Source organism: Ambystoma mexicanum, chromosome 14 (genome assembly GCF_040938575.1).
Source record: "Ambystoma mexicanum isolate Mex_15411 chromosome 14, UKY_AmexF1_1, whole genome shotgun sequence".
Taxonomy (NCBI): Eukaryota; Metazoa; Chordata; class Amphibia; order Caudata; family Ambystomatidae; genus Ambystoma; species Ambystoma mexicanum.
Genome location: NC_090940.1, coordinates 195,394,205 through 195,417,121, shown reverse-complemented (window position 1 = coordinate 195,417,121; position 22,917 = coordinate 195,394,205). Strand labels below are relative to the sequence as shown.

At 45.1% G+C, this 22,917-nt stretch overlaps 1 protein-coding gene across 2 annotated transcripts in view; it reads right to left on the bottom strand.

The window, feature by feature from the left end:
* The window catches only part of LRRC9 (leucine rich repeat containing 9), a 2,495,628-nt gene that overhangs the window by 2,430 nt on the left and 2,470,281 nt on the right, over positions 1–22,917 (bottom strand). For both annotated transcript variants that reach the window (XM_069638901.1, XM_069638902.1), the window contains one exon: positions 260–440. In XM_069638901.1, the coding sequence (XP_069495002.1) occupies positions 260–440 (181 nt within the window). The remainder of the gene's footprint in view (positions 1–259; positions 441–22,917) is intronic.

The following is a 22,917-nucleotide window of genomic DNA, read 5'->3' as shown; positions in this document are numbered from 1 at the left end:
ATGCAATGAAACGGCATGTGTAAAATAACCCTTCCAAATCGAGGTCCTCACAATGTGCCACTATTTGTCCAATATGTGGTTGGTTTCTTCATAAATATTTGTTGCTCTTGATATGATCTAAATCTCATTAATGGCATCAAAGGAACTAAAGGCACCAAATACATGATTTGCTCTATTTTTATAAAGTATGCTGAAGGGCAGTTGAAAGACCGTTCGTGAATGACAAACCATGTTATCTAATGGCTAGAAGAATTCTTACCTGCCATCATGTTCTTGGTTGTTTGGATGCAGTTGAGCAGTTCTCAAAGATCCACTATGCTGTGCCAAATAAGTTGGGGATATATTTGGACCTCCTCTCAGTTGCCGATATGCTATTTCTGCATGGATGCTTCTGGGATTGTTTACTGGGCCCATAACAGTTTGAAACTTTGATTTCTTTCCTGAAACACAAAAAGGGGCAACTAATTATTTACCAGTCCTCTCATTTTCAGCATTTGTTAAAAAGAGGTTCACAGGGAAACAAACAGTTTGCAAACCATTCCATGTTTCATACAGGACTGACTTTATGAAATTCCCCCCTCTGTTGAATCTCAAAGTGTAATTTTTTAGAGGTTGGTTACAAATGTGCAGGCTTCCTTTTAATGGCAGGTCAGCTGATCAGCAGAAGGAGTGGGGAAGCACAAAACAGAGTGAGCGGTGAGAAGAAAGGACAGGAATTTGAAAACATACACAGTGTAATCACAAAGAGGCCATGCTAAGTACAAAAGGAATTAATTATGGTAAAAAGGAACAGGAAAGGGTACATTTGTAACACATTTCGAACATGGTGTTCTTCAACTCAAGTGGTAACATATCGTACAAAAGAGAGCATATCACAGCCAAAACACTTATGAAGTTCATTATAAAAGCAATATACAGTCCATCTACTGGATCGTGTATACTCATGTGTGATGATATCAGCTCCCTGCCTTTATCCAGGGGAGTTTTAAGATATTGTGAACTATGAAAGTTCCCCTCCAATATCTCTTCTCCCATCTCAACACAGATTAAGAAGCTGCAGTCTCTCCCACGTCCGCATACCACCCAGAGTCTGAGCTTTGGTTGGCAAATGTGCTGGTGGAGCGGTGTGCAAAGGAGCAACCAAAAAGGGCATCCCACATGGAGCCTGGTAAGACTAGAAGGCAGCTTTTGTGTACCCAAAGACTGAACCAGTGTGCAGTGACATATTTACAATAAGGCCCACTACGCCCTGGCCTAGGGCAGCAGATTGCCACTGGAATGGCATTTTTGGAGCAGTTTATTTCTATTTACTCACTGTCATTTTTTTAAATCCCGCGTGCATTAGGTATTTAGTGATTCAGTCATACAACTCTCACGGACATATATGGCAGGTATAAAGCTCTTTGGTCATTCCAATGTTCTCAAAAAGATCCTTAATATGAAAAACAGCCAGAAAGGCATTGGTTTTATTGGTGCCATTCCTGGAGTTCTTTCTAATCAGCACACACTTACATTGTGTTAAGCAGTCACTTTTAAGTAAAGAAATTAGGGGTTTCCCTCCAGAAAGGTAAAGATTAAGAATGATTCATCATTTGACAATATTAAAAGCATGCGTATGCCTAAGTCAAGAGCAGAGATCCCAGAGATGGGCACTAAAAAGATGTTCAGAAGCAAGCACTACTTTCCCTCCCCAGAAGGGTCTGTGGCCACCCAAAAGGTGCAAACATGATATAGATTGTACAGAAGTTAAGATGGCGAAGAGTAGATCTAAATGTCTAAGTATATCAAGAAGCCAGTGAAATAATAAGCAAAGCAATAGAAGGGTGAGAGAGAAGAAAAACAGTGCGCCAAAGGTACACACCGTTTCACAGCTGTAAACGAGAAAGGCCTGAGGTGTCCCATCCAGTTATCCGTTTGGCCACCTTTACCGAAGCTGCCCAGTGCTAAGCAGGCAAATAGCATCCCTGCTTCGTTTTTCATGTGTTTTTGGTGACATTCAGCTGCACATTCAGTACTACCAGGATAACAGCTGCAAAGTATGCCAGACAATGTAGTGTAAAATAATTGTGTGCTAAGCATTATCTCTACATATCACTCTGGATTTGTCAATTTCACAAACCGTGTGGTTACAATTGTTCCATCATTTATCATAATTATAGCGGATACATGTTTTACATGTTTTATCTTTTTCTTTTTGGTCAGTCGGTAAAACACGTTTGCATTTTTTTGACCCAGAATATTTTCAATTTATAATAGATGATTTGCATGCTTGGATGTGGTCACAGGAAGCCCTAGTATTTTGCTGAATATTCAAGAAATGTAAAGGGTTTCATTACATTTTCTCTACATTTCACTCTATTTTTGTCAATTTCACAAACCGTCTGGTCATACTTGTTCCATCATTTATCATAATTATAGCGGATACATGTTTAATTTTTTTCTTTTTCTTATAGGTCAGTTGGCAACACATTTGCCTTTTTTTGAGCCAGCATATTTAGAATTTATAATAGATGATTTGCACACTTGGATGTTGTCACAGGCAGCCGTAATAACTTCCTGAATCTTCAAGAAATGTTAAGGCTTTTATTACAAAGACAGCACAAGGTATATGGACTGTTCTTCTGAGCAATAGTTCTCTTGTCCAGGATAGAGACCGGTCAGTAGTTTTAATGAAGGCACTGACTGGAGAAGGGTTTGGGGAGTGGTGCTACGGCTGTTCCCCCCTCTCTCGTCTTCTGTGGAATTTCCTCCCTAAGCCAGGCTTCCTTATCCCCGGTTAGGGCTACCGAATGGTAACCTCTACTATCTGATATGTGGATTCGATTAATGATGTTTTTCTTAAGTTCAGGTTATCTAACTCCCTCAGGTACTTCGTAATTTGTCCTACTCTTGCCAGATGTTAGTGTTCTAATGAGAAAGGTAGGGATTGTGCCTTACAGTTACTCAGTAAGATTCACCTGGTTCCACTCACGTCTACGATTACCTTGCCCTTCTAACTCCACCTGCCTCCTCGTCTTGACTCCTCCTCACCAACCCTCAGTCCCTCTGTTCTCTGTTTCACTCTGCCTTCCTCCTGCCTCCACCCGTTATTGTTAACTCTTCTCCACCTACTCTGCTACTACTCCTCCTCCTCCTCCTCCCTGTACTACTACTCTTCTCACCCTACTACTGCTAAAGAGCAGATGCCAAACCTCTTTCTCATGCAGGCCTGAAAAGGGCCAAACCACCAATAAAGAACTCAGTGAATGTGAAAAGTGCAGTGCACCTAGAATACTCCCCACCGTCCGGACTGTCTGCACATAGCAATAATGAAGATGGTCATTCTAGTGTAGGTAGTGTTGGAATCATGGAAGCACTTCAAGGTGAGGAAGTCTTGAAGGAGATTTAACTGCATAGGAAATAGAACACATAGAAGGTATATAAGGTAACATACGAATGGTCCCTGCCCTCCCATTCCTTATCCCTTGGACCCCTAAGTAAGTGGGACAACTGTTTACCTGAAGCAGACAAAACCGGGGAAGGCCTTTCCCACACATGGATGTCTCCCAAACCGTGCTCCTTTGTAAGAGGATTGATGTGATGTACAAATAACAAAAAAGAAAACAGTCTAACCTTCAAGACTTGACTATGAAAAGATTGCTCTGAAATTCCTGGTGTGTGCGGCATGGATGCTTTTTAACAAAAGAATAGCGTTGCAAAGATGCTTTTGCTGCTGTCACTGCTTCCCTTAATCGGCAGGTCCGGAACCAGTAACATCTACTTCCGCCCTCGTGTGAATGACGTCTGCCTATCTCTGGTCCGGCCTGCCATCTTGGAAACAGGTGCCATGTTGGGTATCCATGGAGAATTTCTGGGTAGGGCATCCATTCCATATGTCTGAGGGGGTGCTGCTTTGTATGCTGGTGGACCTAAAGGTAGGTAATGTCTAATAACGACTACCCCTCTTCCCACATGACTATTAGTCTCTTCCCACACAACATCTTCCCCTCCCAATATTACCACTACTCTCCCACTACTACAATGCTCCCTTCCCACTACTACCACTACTCTCCTCCCACTACTACCACTACTCTTCTCCTCCAATTCCAATAAACAAACACAATCCTTTGCCCAGTACCATTCAATTCACATTCACGCCTTACACTAGCCTCTTTTCACCTGCCACACAATCACGCACACTAGCACTGCAGCACCCTTGCACTCATTAAGCCAGTACCTCACCTTTCTCCAATAAACACCTCCATACTCTGCCTCTCCTTCCTTCCTCCTGCTGGTCTCTTGGTCCACTGACCTAGTCCGGACAACCCACCTCTTTCCGTCTCCTCCTTTTACACTTATCGTGCCATTGGCCAGCTTACCCTGGCCAATCTGCATTCCTCTTTTACTTTCCAGTGTGAATGTGTGCAGGAAAAAGTTTTAAAATGGGACTAAGCCCTGCCTACTTACTCCGAGCAGTCACTCAAGGTCAACCTGGCAGGTCTGCCAGCTCAGTGTCCCAGACTGTGTCAGAGTAAACACAAGTCTCTGGTGGAGGGCTGCCTGGATGTCGAAGCAAGCCACAAAATTGCACGTGCTCGAGTGGGTCCTGCAACACCACTCTCTCTTTCCCAGGCACTCCCTCCCTGCTGCCACCGCAGGAAATTGGATTCACGGCATCCTGCATGGTTGCTTACACTCACAGCTGTCTGAGCTCTGTGGCTCTGTCTTGAACAAGGGACACTGGTTGGGGCTCAGCTCTCTGCTGCTCGTCTTCTTCACAGCCTCTACAAAAGATAGCAAGAGACTTGCAAGCATCTTGGGATAGAGGCATGGTGTGAGACAAATATGTGCGATCAACATATAAAATGGAATCAGGGGAAGGTTTGGGCCGCTCCTCCCTAGTTGCGTTCTCACTCAGGGCCAGCACTGGATCTGGACTGCTTTATGGTGTGCATCCCCATACCCCTACCCCTCTTGAAAAGGCCAGGATATTGACCAGGTCACAATGTTTGTACCAGATTACACTGATGATGAGATGGGAGCAAGACAAAGTAAGAACTCCTGTTGCAACGCAGTGAGATTGAAAACAAATATCCTGAATCATTTGTATGGATGATCTAACCACATTTTACCAATGCCAGGCATTTGAACTCATGCCCACTTTCAGGAGAAACACCTATTACCAGGAAAATTCCACTTGTAGGGCCTGCCAATCCAAAGAAAAGCCGTACTACAGTGCATTACTCAACAAAAGGACTTTACAGCAGCTTGTCCAACCCATTCCATCCTTCCTATGTTATTGACAGTGAAGTATATACTAAAGGGCACTGTTCTGCCATGGTCCCACTAATGAGTGAGTATAGCACTATATTAATACAAATATCATACAAACATTACTGTACTCTGACCACCCTAACTGGCTGTATTATTTTCCATGGGACTATGCTTCATTAATAATCCATATTGTACCACATTTGTTGCACTTGACATCCATCCTCGCCAGTAATATGAATACATCTGACTTTAGCATTCCTGCATGTCAATATTCTATTTATTTCTAAACTTTTGTTATGTATCCCAAAGCTTTGGCTGTGAGATTCAGATCTGTCCGGAATACTATAAAATAGTGATACACACTTGCAAACGTTCAAACATTCCTTTAGAAAGAAACAGTTTCAGTAGTGCCTAAAGATGATTTGTTGGGTACAAAATCTTTGTGGAATGTGGACTTATATTAATATTGTTCATATAAAATGGTCAAATGCTGTGGCTGAATAGTGAAGTAACTCCTCAAAATGGCACCCTTTGACCAAAAAACAGACCAAAGTTAGCATGTTGGACCTGCACTTTGTTCACTGTCCTGTTGGCCCAGATACTTCTCCCAGCACTAGAAAGGGACTGGGGATAACTTGCATATAGTTCCTTATATTTCCCTAGCCAAACATCAGCTATAATAGCACTTTAACTATCAATAACACGAAACATAGCTAATGCTCAAAGATCCAGGAGACTGGCAATATATGCATTGCCTCATGGAACACACGTGGGCATTCACATCTCTTTGAAAATACATCCAATGAATTGATGGACATAGATTTTCTCTGTTTGCAAGAGACTTGGCTACTGCAACCACCAGTAGCAGACGGCTTTGAGATAGCCTTCAACAGAGCAATTAAAGGGGAAAAAGGCCGACCCATGTCCGGAATGGTAACTCTTGCAAAAGTAAAAAGTGGTATATGTATCCTATCTCATACTAATGTGTCACCATATATACAAGTGTGTAAAGTGAAACTTCCAGAGAGATACGTGAACAAAGATAATTTACTAATACTGATCAATATATATTGGCAACATGCAACAATATTACTAGACAACTTTATGGAAACCATTTCAGAATTAATCTGTAATATCAAAAGGAATGAAAAGGATACAAACATCTTAATATGTGGAGACCTAAACATAACTTGTCTGTCTAACACAAATGACTCCCTTGAAGAAAAAATAACCAATAGTGAACAGGCAGCTAGGCGATGGATGCTAGAAATGAAAGTCTGGAACTTACAGTTGTTGAATGGCAACACGCCAGGGGACATTCCCGCCCATCCAACCTGGCGAAGACATAGGCAAAGTTCGACAATTGACTACATGTTCGTAGACGGAATCCTAAGAAGCGATGTCATGTGTCTTAAAATCATTGAAATGAAGGTCAGCGATCACTGCCTAGTAAAACTGTATTTGAAATTAAACAAACCTAGAAGACCAGCTATCAATGAAGCACCGACGCTTGAAGTAGGTCCTGGTCGTAACAGGCTAAGACTGAATGAGAATAATATCATCTCACTAAGGAAATCACTAGAAAATACAACAGAAATGGAAATAATTGAGTACACCACTCTATTAGAGATATATCGGGAGAAAAAATGTACTAAGACAAGACCGGATTTTATAAAGATCCATGCATGGGATGCAGAAGTTAATGAAAAGAAAAAAAACCTGAAAAAAGCATTGAGAATGCTCAAAAAGAAGTCAAATACAAATAACCAAAGCATGATAAGACATTTGAAACAAACTTATAAGAACTGGCTAATTAGCCATAAACACATCATGTTACAAAGAGATGCTGAAATTATGATGAAGTACTTGCTAAGAGAAAGACTAGAGGTTTTTGGACCTTGTTGAATAACACCTCAACACCCCAAGGAGCCATTATAAAATCTATGATTCCGGAAGATCAATGGGTTAGGCATTACGCAGAAACATTTAACAACAATCAACCCAATATAAGAATTTCACCATCCTCAGAGCATGAATGGTCAATTGAAATAAAGAAAGAGGACATCTACAGAAACATTCTAAAATTAAGTACATCAAGAGCACCGGGACCAGATGGTCTAACAAATCAACAGCTAAAACAACATCCAGAATTATGTGCAGACTTCTGCTACGCATTATTTCGGACCATTCTCCAGATGAAACAGATACCATCTTCCTGGCGGTGTGCCATTGTAGTACCAATTTTTAAAAAAGGTGCTCGAACTGACCCCAAGAATTACCGGGCGATAGCTTTGCTCGATGTGGTCGGCAAAATCTTTGCCTCCCAGCTCCAAATCCAACTACTACAATGGATCCAAGGTTCTAAAAGATACGATCCTCGACAAACTGGATTCGTGAAAGGGGTTGGTTGCGGGCTGAACTTAACAATTCTGAACTTTCTGAAAATGGAAGCAATCCGCCAAAACAGAAAGATCTATGTAGCATTTGTTGATCTATCTAGCGCTTTTGATACCATCGACCGAGAGATGCTCTGGGAAAAGATGAAGAAATGGAAGTGCCCAGATAATCTACTACAACCTATAAAGCAACTCCATACGGACACAGTCATTAGAATCAGACTAGATTCAAGTGGAACGTTGAGCAAGCCAATTGAAATGAATCAAGGTGTGAAACAGGGCTGCCCGCTTGCAGCCACACTGTTTGGCTTATTTATGTCTGACATTGGCGATAGTCTTGCAGATGTAAATTCCTTTCCACCGAAAATAAATGGGCAGGCAATAAGTTGGATGCTATATGCAGATGACATTGCATTACTGGACCTAACACCGATCGGATTAACTCAAAAACTAGCAGCTTTAGAGAGATACGTAGAAAAAAACAAACTAAAAATCAATCATGCAAAATCTGAAATAATAATCTTGCAAGATCTAACACAAAACAATAAATGGAATACAAAAGCATTCCGAAGTGGAGATTCAGAAATGACATCTTAAGATGTGTGAAAAAGACAAAGTACCTAGGTGTCTGGATCAACAGCAACATAAATGACGCACCCTGGGCAGAGAATGCTAAACAAAAATGTAGACAACTAGCAAGTCAAGGAGTAGTAATAAATAAAAAGTTTGGGAAATTCTCGTTACAACCAGTAATAGCCCACTATAACCAAAAAGTCATACCAACACTGATCTATGGGGCAGAAAGCGCCTTAGGAGTGTCTGCCACTCTATGGCCAGAACTAGAAAATCAATATTGGAGGTGAGTCTTGCAATTACAGAAAGGAATCTCAAGTGCATGTGTGAGATACGAACTCAATTTAATATCCATGCATGCCCGAGTGTTATGGAACATGCTATCCATATATCGGAAAATAATCACAGTAGAATGTCTTCCCCAGTTCAAGATCTTACAAAATGCCATGAAGGGCAACGGAGAAACCCTACTATGTAAATGGGCAGTCGGTTGTAAAAATCAATTAGAGCTACTGGGAACTGAGCAAGACACCTTGAGAAACACAATTACGTGAAGAAAAAGCTTGGTGTTCGACAGTTGATGATCGTAATCGCCACAAGCTTATGGAAGATGCAGCTATTGAGGCAAAAGATCGAAAGAAACTGCCTCAATACTTGATGAGAACTGCTAATGCAAGACATCGAGCAATCTATATGAAATTTCTTATGAACTTAATAAACACCAGAGTAAGCCAAGCCATAAGAACGCGGAATTCGGAAGCATTACTCAGGTGTCGTCTCTGTAATAAACAGCAAGAAACCCTTAAACATCTTACACTGTATTGTGAGGCCCTGAAAGACCAGAGATCTGTGCATTTAGGACTTCTAGTGCGGAAATACGCCACCTTATGCGGAGAGGAACTATGGCAAAAATTTCATAACCCATGTGAAAAAGACATTTTCGGGTTGACATATTTTTTGCAAATACTCGAAAGCTTGCTAAAAGACAACTAAATTGGAGAGAGAATCTAAAAAATAAGTAATGGGTGCTTCAAAAATGTTGAGATGTGTGAAAGGGTGAAGTAAAGCCAGATAAAGGATTGGTAAAGGAGTAATGAATCACCTGAAGCGAACAGAGTTAATGAAAAGTCTTAGTTACTTACCTGTAACTGTATTTCTCCAGCATTGGTATCTTTCATAGATTCACATGCTTGAATATTCCCCGTCGTCAGACTGGGAATCCTCGGTGATAAATTAAATAATAATAATACATTTTTTTTTAAATATATATATATATATATATATATATATATATATATATATATATATATATAAATATACACACTGCCACCTAGCAGTGCATGTACATAGCCCATTATAGCCTATGAGCCACTTCATTGTGTAGTCCCTCCACCTCACTTTGGTCCTTTATGGCCCCAGCCAATGAGGTGGCAGGGCTTAAGCTCCGCCCCCGGCAGCCATCTTCAGATTTTGAACCGTAGAGATTACAGTATGATGGATGCCGAGCATAGGAGCAGCCTCTCAGGGGAGGCGGGCGGGCGCATGTGAATCTATGAAAGATACCAATGCTGGAGAAATACAGTTACAGGTAAGTAACTAAGACTTCTCCAGCATTGGATCTTTCATAGATTCAGATGCTTGAATAGAATACCAAGCAGTTAAAACATGCCACCATAATAAACAGATATGCATAATTACAGAAAAACATATTTCTGATCAAACCTTTACCATGCAGCAACACAACGGTTACATACTTCGGGAAAGGTGGGAACGGAGGCTGGTCCTACCTTACACAAAGAGATGGTGGAGCACTGCCTGTCCAACTGCAGTTTCTTTGTTGGTATCTTCAGTCAGGCAGTAGTGTTTCGCGAAAGTATGTAGAGTGCTCCACGTGGCAGCTCTGCATATGTCTTTCAAGGCCACCCCTGCGTGGAATGCTGTTGACGCCGCCCTTCCTCTGGTGGAGTGAGCAGACGGCGGTCTAGTTAAAGGGTCGCCTTTCAACTGATGGCAGTGGGTGATGCAGGACGATACCCAGCGTGCCAGACTTTGTTTGGATATATGTTGGCCCTTGGTACGGCCAGAGAAGGAAATGAATAGCCGGTTTGAGGAGCGGAACTCCTTGGTTCTTTGCAAGTAAAACTTCAACACCCTAGAAATGTCTAGAGTGTGTAATGTCCTTTCCGCTTCCGAAGCGTGATTCTGGAAGAAGGTTGGTAACACAATGCGCTCAGTGAAGGACATCTCCAAAAGTACCTTGGGGAGGAACTTCGGGCGAGGCCTTAAGATGACGCGGTCCTTCTGGAACAAGGTAAATGGAGGTTCCGAAGACAAAGCTTGCAACTCACTGATCCTTCTGGCCGATGTGATGGCTACCAGGAAGGATGTCTTCCAGGACAAGAATTTCATATCGCATCTATGTATGGGCTCGAAGGGAGGTTGCATGAGGGCCGTTAAGACGGTGTTGAGGCTCCAGTCCGGAACTGGTGTAGGTGTAGGCGGATAAGTACGCATCAGTCCTTTCAGGAAGATCTTGATCGCTGGTAAGGAGAGTAAGGCTTGCGTCTCCGCGGTTACTGTGTAGGCCGCTATGGCTGACAGATGGACCTTGATAGAGGACAGTGAGAGCCCTGATTTAGCCAGGTGCAACAAGTAAGGCAGAATTTGATCAACCGAGGCCGTGAGGGGATCGATCGCAGAGGTCTCGCACCATTTGGAAAACCTGGTCCATTTTCTGGTGTAGGTGAGTTGCGTGGACGGGGCTCTAGCGGCCCTGATGATATCCCAGCATTCTGATGGTAACTTTAGGTGCATTAGTTTACGCTGCTCAGGAACCATGCCTTGAGGGACAGGCTCCTCGGGTCGTGGTGGAGGACCTTGCGGTTCTGTTGTGTCAGTAGATATTGATGTGATCTGAGACGAATCGGGGTTTTGCAGGATAGATGTCTCAGCGTCGGGTACCAGACTTGCCGTGTCCAATCGGGTGCAATAAGAATCAAGGAACAATCCTGTTCTTTCACCCTGCGAAGTACCCTCGACATGAGGGGAATGGGTGGGAAGGCATAGAGGAGCTTCCCCGACCAATCCACTGAGAACGCGTCTCCCAGCGATTGGTGCTCGGGGTATCTTGACGCAAATCTCTTGCATTTTTTGTTGTTCCTGGTGGCGAAAAGGTCGATCTGCGGATGGCCCCATAAGGCAAAGATCCGTTGGGTTTCTTTTTCGTCCAGCTCCCACTCGTGTGACGCTGTGTATTCTCTGCTTAATCTGTCCGCTAGGACATTGTCCACTCCTGGAAGGTGCTCTGCCCTGATCTGTATCCCGTAGCGCAAGGCCCATGCCCATAGCTGTTGGGCTTCTTGCGACAGAATCTGAGACCTCGTGCCTCCCTGCTTGTTTGTATAGTGCATGGAGGTTGTGTTGTCTGTCTGGACTGTAAGAACTTGACCAGCTATAACCGGTAGGAAGGCTTTCAGCGCCAACCTTACGGCCCTGAGCTCCAACACGTTGATGTGGAGTTGGGACTCTTGTGCCGACCAAGATCCCTTGGTTTGGAGGTCCGCAAGATGAGCGCCCCAGCCTGATAAGGAAGCATCCGTCCGCAGCAGGAGTGTCGATGTCGGTGCTTGAAACGGCATTCCCTGTAGAAGATTCCTCGGAGCGTTCCACCATCGAAGGGCCTTGTGCAACGTCGATGGAATCTGGACAATGTCTTCCCAGCATCCGAAAGCTTGTTTCCATTGGTGGTCCAGAGCTTCCTGAACCGGCCTCATGCGAAGCCTGCAGTTCGGTATGAGGAATATGCATGATGACATCATGCCCAATAGGGATTTGTAAGAGCGCACAGATGTTGTCTCTTTCTGTAGGAAGTTCGAAGTTAAGCGTAGAATCGCTGCTATTCTCTCTGTGGATGGTCTCACTCTGGGAATGCTGGAGTCTAGCTCGGCTCCCAGGAAGAGAGCTACCTTGCTGGGGACGAGGCAGGACTTCGTCTGGTTGATGGAGAAACCTAACTCTTTTAGGAGGTTGACAGTCCTTGACACTCCCGAACGAGCCTTTGCAGCTGAACTTGCCTTTATCAGCCAATCGTCCAGGTATGGAAAAACGTCCGTTCCTGCTCTCCTGAGACTTGCCGCTACCGGTGTCAGGCATTTCGTGAAAACTCTTGGCGCCGATTTTAGGCCGAACGGAAGCACTTGAAACTGAAAGTGGAGCCCTCCCACTGTGAACCTGAGGAACTGCCTGTGTGCTGGATGGATCGGGATGTGGAAATAAGCATCCTCCAAGTCTAAAGTGGCCAAGAAGTCGTGCTTGTTTAACCAAGGTAGCACCCCTTGTAGAGCCACCATCTTGAAAGTTATGCGCTTGATGAACTTGTTGAGCGCCCTCAGGTCCAAGATGGGTCTCCATTGACCGTTTTTCTTTCTGACGAGGAAGAATGGGGAGTAAAAACCTTTTCCCCTCTGAGAATAAGGAACTGGTTCTACTGCTGCCTTCTGGAGCAGTTTTTGCACTTCGGACATGACCTGTTTTAGCATATGCACTCTGCGAGATGTTGGAAGGCAGGGAAGGAGGTTGGTCCAGAAATTCTAAGGTGTGACCCTTTCGGATCACCTGTAACACCCATTTGTCCGATGTAATTGACCGCCAGCGCTGGAAAAACTGGCTCACCCTTCCCCCCACCAGGGCGTGGCGAAGGGGGGGGGAGATTGGTCGTCAGTTCTGCTTGCCTTGCGACTTCCCTTGGGCGGAGCCACGTCTGCCTCTATGGGCGTATCTGTTGGATGACTGATATTTATTGCCTTGGTACGTGCCGCCTTGTGCTTTCTGACCATAGGAGGAGGAACGACTGTATCCCCTGAATTTGGAAGATGAACCTCTAAAGGGACGAAAAGACCGATGGTCCTTACTTTTGTCCTTTAAAGAACTGATGGCTCTGGCTGTGTCAGTGTCTGTCTTGATTGCTTTCAAATGGTCGTCTATCTTTTTCCCAAAAAGATCTTGACCGTCAAATGGCATGTCCAGAATCTGCGCCTGAACTTCAGGTCTAAAGTTAGTAGCCTTCATCCAGGCCTGCCTTCTGAGCACTGTACCGTGCGCCATCTGCCTGAAGCCTGATTCGGCCACATCAACTGCTGCGTCGATCATGTGATCCGATGTTGCTTCACCATCCGCGATAATGGATTTTGCCTCCTCCTGGAGCTCCGGTGGTAATTGTTTCGCCAAGTTAGACATGCGGAGCCAAAGCTCGCGATCGAATCGTGCGGTCATGGCCAGTGCATTACCCGCTCAGATTGTAAGTGATGCAGAAGATGAAACTTTCCTGCCCATGGCTTCCAATTTGCGTCCGTCCTTATCCGGTGGTGCCGACAAAGGTGAGGAGGGGTTGGCGAGTTTCTTTCTGGCCGCCACTGTAATAACTGAGTCCGGTTTCGTATGACCCCTTAAACAAAGCGGTGCCGAATCCGGAGCTTTATATTTCTTTTCTGGCCTGGACACCAACGCCAGAGTCGATAAGGGCGTAGATAGGATCTTGGATCCGGAATCCCAGATGGTATCGAGGAGGGGAATTGTGGTCACTGTCCTCCTTCGTTTGTCCCTGTGCTCATAGAGCACTGATTGCCTTTCCTCCGAAGAAACCTGAATTTTAAACAGTTCTGCGGCTTTACCTATTATGGTGTGGAAAGAAACGAGATCATCCGGTGGTGAAGCCTTGCCCGGAGAGTCTCTCCTCCTGGGCTTCTCGACGACGTAGTCATCCCAATCACTGTGTGCGTCTGGCTCCTGAGTTATTTCTCCTTCTTCTGGTTCCGAAAATTCACCAAAAGGATCCTCCTGCCAGTCTGATACCGAGATGGTGGACGGTACCATGGTGGGATCTACGTCCGGAGATCACGGTCTGTGCGATGACTGTGGTGACGGGACTCTTGTAGGTGAAGCACTGTGGGTGCTGCTCCTCGGTCTTCGAGCAGGGGATCTCATCCGTTTTTGCGGTCTACTCCTGTAAGGAGAGCAACCCGATGTGCCTGGAATCGGGGATGACTCTCTAGGAATGGGATTAATCGGAACTTGCTTCTCCCTTTGCCGTTTGTAAAATTCTTCTACAATCCTCTGCACGGATAACATGAGCACCGGGTCATGAGGATATTCGGATTCTCCCGTGGACGGGTGCCAAGGAGGGCTGTATTGTTTCGGTAAGGGACCGATGGACTCTTCCACCACTTCTGCATCAGAGAATTCTTCCTGAAGAATTATATCCGGAAGTTCTGCCATGTGCCCCAAAGGTGAAAATTGCTGCACCAGAGGTTCAGTTACAGTATTCTTCTCAATGATATTGCTTGTAATGACAGGAGCTTCAAAAGTAAGAGGCAGTAATTCCTCTGTAACTGCCGAAATTTGCGGTGCCTCTGAAGGCGTTATGGATGGTGTTATTCTCGTCGACGACTGAGATTTTCCCGTCGACGAGGGCTTCGTCGACGACTGAGATTTTCCCGTCGATGACTGAGATTTTCCAGTCGACGAGGGATTCGTCGTCGACGACTGACATTTTCCAGTCGACGAGGGATTCGTCGTCGACGACTGACATTTTCCCGTCGACGAGGGCTTCGTTGACGAATGTGGAGTGTGCTCCGTGGACGACTGCGTCATGGATGAATGCTTCGTGGACGAGTGGTGTTTCTTGCTCGTCGACGATTGCTTCGTGGTCGACATGTCCGATGACGATGATCTAACTGTCGACGATGTCTTAAGCGTCGTCGTCGTCGATGCTGGTTTCGTCGACGGTATGGCCGATGACGGGCCTTTACCTTTCCCTTCATTCGTGGGCGGTTTACCCGCCGACGACTGCCCCCCCCCCCCCCCCGTTTTTTGCAAACTCCTCCTTACCTCGGGAGGCAGATTTTGCTGACTTTTTCTGGCTTGAAAGGTCAACTGGAGGCAGAAAGGGTATCAATTCCAGCTTCCTCTTTTTGGATTTGGGAGAGGAACTCCTTTCCACTGAAGAGGCCCTTCTCTTTGAAGTTTGCCTCTCAGATGGAGTGCTGGATTGGACAGGAGCTGTTCTGACAGACTCTTCGTCCGAAGATTGATCCCTGGATTCCAGGTATGAAAGGAGTCTTCTATGCCTGTCATGAAGGGTCTTGGTGGAAAAAGTTTTACAAATCTCGCATTTTTTAATGTCATGTGGGTACAGACAATAAATGCAATGCTCGTGGGGGTCCTTGTAGTAAACCAATTTCTTCTTGCACCTCGTGCAGTCCCTGAACAGGGAAGGCTTCCTGACAGCCTGAGGTGCCTCCATTTCTGAAGAGAAGTTCAGTCGACGATTTTGAGAGGAAAACAACAAGTTTTGCCACCAAGGTTAATTGGAAAGAAAGCCCCTAGGAAGGGGAACAAGATGGAATATATTTTACAAATATATTCCACACAAAAGTAGAAAGAATTTGGAAAAGCTCAGAGAGCTTGAGGATTCCCTGTGTCTGATAGACTGCGGTGAAAAATCTGAAGATGGCTGCCGGGGGCGGAGCTTAAGCCCTGCAACCTCATTGGCTGGGGCCATAAAGGACCAAAGTGAGGTGGAGGGACTACACAATGAAGTGGCTCATAGGCTATAATGGGATATGTACATGCACTGCTAGGTGGCAGTGTGTATATATATATATATATATTTTTTTTTTTAAAAAATGTATTATTATTATTATTATTTAATTTATCACCGAGGATTCCCAGTCTGACGACGGGGAATATTCAAGCATCTGAATCTATGAAAGATCCAATGCTGGAGAAGTGGGATTATCCAAGTCGAGGGGAAGCAGTAAGGCATGGAATGCAACATTCTGCTATGAAATAATGCACTGAAATTACTCATTTCTGAAGCACCCCATAGATAGGGGAGGAACTGTCTATAATTTTGTTTTTCAAAAAGTTTGTATAAACTAAATGAAAATAAAATGAAAATAATAATGTTAACATTTTTTTTTAAAAAAAAAATGGCACTTTAAGGGAATGGGCCTATGTTCACCAGTTCCCAAAATGTTTTACTATCATTCACCCGGCAGGCATCCAAGAGCTTATCCCAGGCATTATGAGCCAGCTCAGCTTTTCTATCCCTTATCGCAGTCCTATATTCGTCCCTTCTCATAGCTACGAACTTAATTAAATAGTTTTTTGCCGCTCTCCAGGAGTTGTCTTTGGGGGACCTGTGTTCTTCCTAGTTTCAGCCACAATGTTACTAATAATAGACTGAAGAAATACTTCGATCTCATTATGATGGCTTTGTCTGATTTTGTATAAAGGGCATTTGGTCTGACACTATATTTTTAAAGATGCGAGGGGCCTTCTTGGGATTCCAACATATAGAACGCTGATGGGTAGTAACATATCCCATCTTCTTTGCTAAGAGATCTAAATTAATCTGATTTGCGTAGCTGTCTACCCTTTTGATGGTAAGTGTCAATGGTAGATGGTCACTCTCGGGCCTATCGGTTATAGTGAAATCAGAAATGTTAGGCCATAAATTGAGAGGTATGCAGATGTAACCGATGATGCTCTGACCCAGATGGCTCACAAAAATCTGTTTGCTGGGTTGATCTAAACAGATGCAGTCATTTACTGCTCTGAGGCCATGTTCAATCAGCCAGGGACAACACTTACATTTGGGGGGGCCAGCCACAAACTTGGACAATATACAATGTATGCCCCCATTGCTTCCTCACGGCGGTCCAGAGCAGAGAAAAGGGGCAGGGTTTAACCCACCATTTAAAGTTTTCTTTGAAATTGAAAAGATGCAGCATACAAGGTAAGTGATTTCCATCTCCTTTATTAGGAGTTAAAGTACGCCCCACTGGTTCCTTCAAAGTCAGCATTTTGTCTGTTACTTTCCTCTCCAAAGATGCACATTCTAATGGAAGATCCATATCCATTCAATTCTACACACAGTGTTCTACATTATTATCCTTCAATGTACAAAATACTACAGCAATACCTCCCGGGTGGGGAAGACGGGGGTAGGGGCAGATTGCCAATCGGATTTTCTTTTCTTTACACTTTCGGATTGTGTAGGGCAGACCTCCGGACAACCAGACATGGAATAACTGCAATCCTCTAGGGTAAAAAGCTCAGACACCTTTTGTGAGGATAACAAAGTTTTAATTCCAAAAAGAAAAATACATGTCAGCAGGGGCATTCAAATCCTACTGCCATGGAGTGTAATTATTAGTTCAAAGCAGACAGAACTTATTAAAGGGCAGCATTGTCACTCATGACACAAACAATATACAGCATTGTTGCATCCTTCTAATTGGTGGGTCCCTATATACATAATGTCGCCCTCTTATTGACCACCAGATGATTGGCTGCGCTTTCCTGTCGATCTTCTTCCACGTGGTCCTTGGCCTTGTTGATTTTACACCCTAGCAACAGAATTGGTTCATTAGATGAAAAGACTCCTCTTCCCACATTTCAACCACATGATGTGCACCTGGTAATTAGACATGAGCTCAGTGGATACTGTCGAGGTCAACATAGCTTCTATGAAATGTGAGTAGCCTTGTTCGATCCCAGACACTCTGGCACCCCCACCATGTCTCCCCTGCGTTGGCCTAAATTTGGCCTACGTTTGTTACCCTCTCCCTGCTCACCTCGCAGTACAAATCACAGGGCATTCTTTTTGTGCTCCCCCTTAGCATCTGCCCCCTCCCTGGGCTGTCCAATGCGGACACACTAATGAATCGGTCACTGAGGGATTGGGGAGTTCGGATAGTGGGCATCTGGTAGCTCAAATGGTATGACTGGAGGTTTGGGGGCATGGGTGCTCTAAATCTAGGATACATGTTTTGGCAGTTCAGGACCTCTGCCCTACCTCCCATGAGATCGCTCTTCAGGGACAGAGAGGTAATTTGAATGCCTATTCCGCCCCCTAAGTGAGCACTTCATTCTTCTTACTTGCGGGGGCTGGGTCGTGGGTTGTTCCGGTTTTGTTGTGCAAGTGTTTGGTGCCATCTCACTATGTGCCCCAGGAACCACAAGGATGGCTGAATGCAGGGTGGCCAACAATCATGTGCCCCTCCATGATGGTGAGACGTGCAGATACGCCTGCTGATCGCACACCCAGTACATGTCCATGAGTGCTGCAGTATCCTTTTTAAGATCTGAAATATACCAAGTCTTTCTACACTTATTGTTGTTCCCTACAGGAACAGTGCCGACTCCTTGAAAGCACACCAGGTACTCTTCTTGCTTTTGCACCTTCACTGGAGCTTCTTTTGCTTCGATCCATGTTTAGAAACGTGCGCCATCCAGATGTCATGGCACAGGTTGTTAACTTCCCATATCACTTCTTCGTCGAACCCCGTCAGGCCCCCAGCTGTGCAGCTGACCACTGCTCCTTCCCACTGGTTGGCTACAAACAATAAACCATCCATATTTATGAGCAGGCGCGGCATTCACTGCAGGTCTTTAATGTTCTTAGCAAACCATTCACTGTCTTTGTCCATTAACACAAGCCGTATCCTATGCGCCTGGAACAAGCTCTGCACTCAGCATAGTCCTAGATGGAATAAGTACTGAGCATCTAATGACGATGTTTCCTGGGGTACTAACATTTTGGGGGCCCCTGATGCATGGGGCCCCCAAAACAGCTCCCATTTGCCCTCTTTCTACCCACTGAGCGCATGTCATTGTACCACATGTTACTAAATTCAGGATGGCGCACATCTCCATTATAAGGCCCCTGTATTCGTCATATTTTCTTCTGGTACCCTTTTCTTCTCTTATTCTATGTACCCTATGAGATTACATTTCTGTTGTTAACCTCCCACCCACATCTACACAATTCCCTTTATCACCCCACCATATAAACCTACTACAACTGATATATATTGTTAATTCAAAGAAAAAACAATAACCACTGTTATATACATCACACAATTTTAATGGGAGTAACACTGTGCAGTTGCTTTTTAAAAAGTACTATATGTTGTTAAAACGTATAGGAAAAGAAACATGTTTACCAGTAATACTCATGATTATGCCAACAATTATTAACATTTGTGGGTACTTGAGTTCGCCGAACATTGGTTGTACTGATGAGGTATAGTTGTTGTGCTGTAAAAAGAAAGCTCATATACAGGCAACCTTTTGGGGAATTTGTGTTTGTAGAAGACAGAACATTTGTGCCTTTTAATAGTTAATCAACAGTTAACACAAACTCAAAGAAAACATCACTATTGGTTAGCAGATATTGGTACTGCGTCAGAGGAAGGAAGGGCTGTAGGGGAGGCCAGTCGGACATCGAAAGATGCATCCAATAGCGCAGCTCCTTTACCTTGACCGCAAATGTAGCTGCAAACTCGACCGTGAACGGACCATTGTACCTGGGCTCGCTCCACCTGTGGACAAGGTTTCTTACATAGACCGATTCTCCAGATGACAGTTGAATCGGTGGCAATCTTGCGGATTCTGGTGCAGTGCTGGTGTCGTCTTCCGCCTGCCATGGAGCTATCTCTTGAGAGAGAATTTTGATTGAGCGCATCAACACCGACAGATATGGTTTAAATTCATCCCCTGGATGGACACAGCCTTGTGAGCATCGGAAGCACTTCTAATTGGCAATACTGGTGTGTGCATAAACCGGCCCGTTACTATTTCGTGGGGCGACAAATTATGATTTTTTGCAGGGATGCTGAACAGGGCCAAGGGCAAACATTAGACCCTGTTTTTCTTGAGGGTAACACACAATTTAGACAGCTTTGCCTTTAAGAGGCCTTTGATCCGTTCTACTACGCCATTGGCCTGGGGTGGCAAATAGAACACATCTTAGGATTTATGCCCCATAGTATATAGCTGCACAATTGTACTTCAAAATGTTTTCTTTTTCCCTTCTTTCTTATAGATATGCTGTTTCCTTCAAACAATGCTTAAAGCAAAATCTCTTGACTCATTTCTAAAAGCCAATCATGTTCAATTTATTGGTTGTTTCTTTGTCATTTCATTTTCTGCATCAATTATTTACTGCAAATATACATATTTCATATTCATTTTTTATATAGACATATTGCATCCATCATGCGTCCCCTGGTATTTATCATTTTTGAAACCAGTAGGGCTGCATTCACAATCACAGATTTGCACAAGTCCTAGTGCGAATCTAATTGCTGATAACACAGCCAACATCACCTTGTGTAGAGAATCCTACTAATTGACCATAAAAAACACAAAATTCGTTTCCAACCAGATCTACGTCTTGTGTGGAAACACTTTTCACACAACTAATTTTGCTCCTCTATCGATGGATTGACATTCCGGTGGACCTATGATTATTTTATTTTAAAATGTTTTGATTGGCATTTGTTTAATTAACATTCAGCATACATCTCCTGACTATAATTTCTGTTACAGATAATGGGTGTCATTCCGAGGTTGAAGGTAAGGGAAAAACGATGCTGGTAAAGGATTACTGGCATCGCTTACCGCTCCGGGCTATTCCAACCAGCCAACCAGCTATTAGCGGCACTATAAATAACGGTGCCTATAATAGCGGCATGGGCGCTGGCACGCGGCCCATCATACCGGCAATAGCGGCATGCCGTAAACTGGAGGACATTACAAGTCAAGCAGACATGCAAATACCGGCATCATGAAGGCGCTAAAAGTGGATACCGGCATGCAATAAATACCGGCATCGCGGACCAACCGTAAAATGCCATGTGCAGTGTTACCAACTGCCACAGGTACACACCATCAGCACAGGTGGAGGCAATGGAGTCTGGGCCTGTACAAAAGGAGTACACCCACACACCACACCCCTTTCCAAGATGAATCCAATAGTAGCATCAATACTTTAGCTGGAGGACATGCTTGTATTGCAACACCAGCAACAACACCAACAGCAACAGCAGGCACCACAGAGGAGACACAGCAGGAGAAGGAGGGTGAGACAGGCCCAGCATGCCCCACCAGTGCAGCCAGCGTAACCACACATGCAGCCCCCAATCCCAAACATCAGAGCCAGTCCTTTCAACCCAACCCCGGAGCAGAACCACACCCTGTACCGTCTGGATGGGGACACCATCAACACCATCGTGGACATGATACACGATTGTCAGCCTCACTGAAATACGCACCGCCATCCCCCCTCTACTGAAGGTAGTGTCGGTGCTCCACTTCCTTTCCACAGCCACCTACCAGCACACAATGGGGCACATGCATGGCATATCACCACCCTTATTCACTCGCATCCTGCATCCTGAAGCAAGTGCTGGATGCCCCCCTCAAGCACACAACGGAATACATATCCCTACCACAGACTCCCCAGGAGATTCTTGAAGCAAAAGGTGGCCTCCATGCACTGGCAGGCATGCCAAATTGTATAGGTGCCCTTGACTGCACCCATGTGGAGTTGGTGGCGCTGCATGCCATTGAGGTGGTTTACCGCAATTGCAAGCAATACCACTCCAACAAGGTGCAGATGGTATGCGACGCCAGCAAGATCATCACACATTGTTGTGCCCGATATCCCGGATCAACCACAGGAATGCTGCATGTCACCATGGGAAAAATCAGCGCAGAATGCCTAACATTGCAGAGCCTACTGCCAATGCTCCCCATCAGAAAATCCTACAGAACGCTACACATCACTATATGGACACGGACACAGCTGTATGCGTACACAATGCATGAGCAACAAGACGGTAGAGCACACCGTGTATCATCTTGAAGATGCAACCCACACCATAACTCCATGGTACAGAACATATTGATGGCATAAAAATGGCGTGCATACAACCAGGGACATGTGCATGTGGCCTACGATAATCTTCCGGCATGTGTATCCGACGCAACATGCCCCTGCCCACTGCCATTGAACTGCAACCACCTGGTGATGATGAAGGGGATGAAGAAGAAGTGCCTGCACATCATTGCGGTGCCAATGCACAGGAGGGACGTGCCGTGGGTCAGTCAGTGATTGCACAATATTACTGACACACATGGCTGCAGACGGTGACATGATAGTTTGACAGAGGATACTGGGTGTGGGGGTACATGCACCCTATGCACTGTATATGAATAAATGACACATGCGCAATGATGAATGTCCACTCAGTTCTTGCTTTTGACACAACGGGTGTATTGAAATTAACAATGAAAACGATAAACCTCCACCACCCTCACCCCCATCCACCTCCCCCCACAACTCCCCCACATACCCTCACCCCCCTCTCCCTGCCCCTCCCCCACACACCCTCACCCCGCTCCCCCTCCCCCTCCCCCCACAACTCCACCACACATGAGCCGACAAGTCTCTAATGCCTTCATCAGGCTGGCCAGACTATTTTATAGCACTCCATGGACCTTGTGACGGCATGTCTGGCCGGCGCAGGGTGCAGGACGACCTGCGAAGTGGGCTGGTCTGGGTAGAGCTTGATGAGGATGGTGTGGCCACCTGCTCTAATTGGGTTGCCGGACGTTCTGACTCCATGGCATTGGCTATGCGGCTGAGTACCTGCCGCAGGGCGGATACCTCCTCGCACAGGCTGCTAGTATTCTCCGCAAATATCTTGCCCATGGAGGCGGTGTTGTCTGTGATTGTCTTGCCTAGAGAGGTGATGTTCTCCCGCCACTCCTGCCTTGCCTGGGCGTTGTCCTTCATGAACTGCCGCACAAGGGCAGTCAGCTGCTCAGAACACTGCGTCCCTGC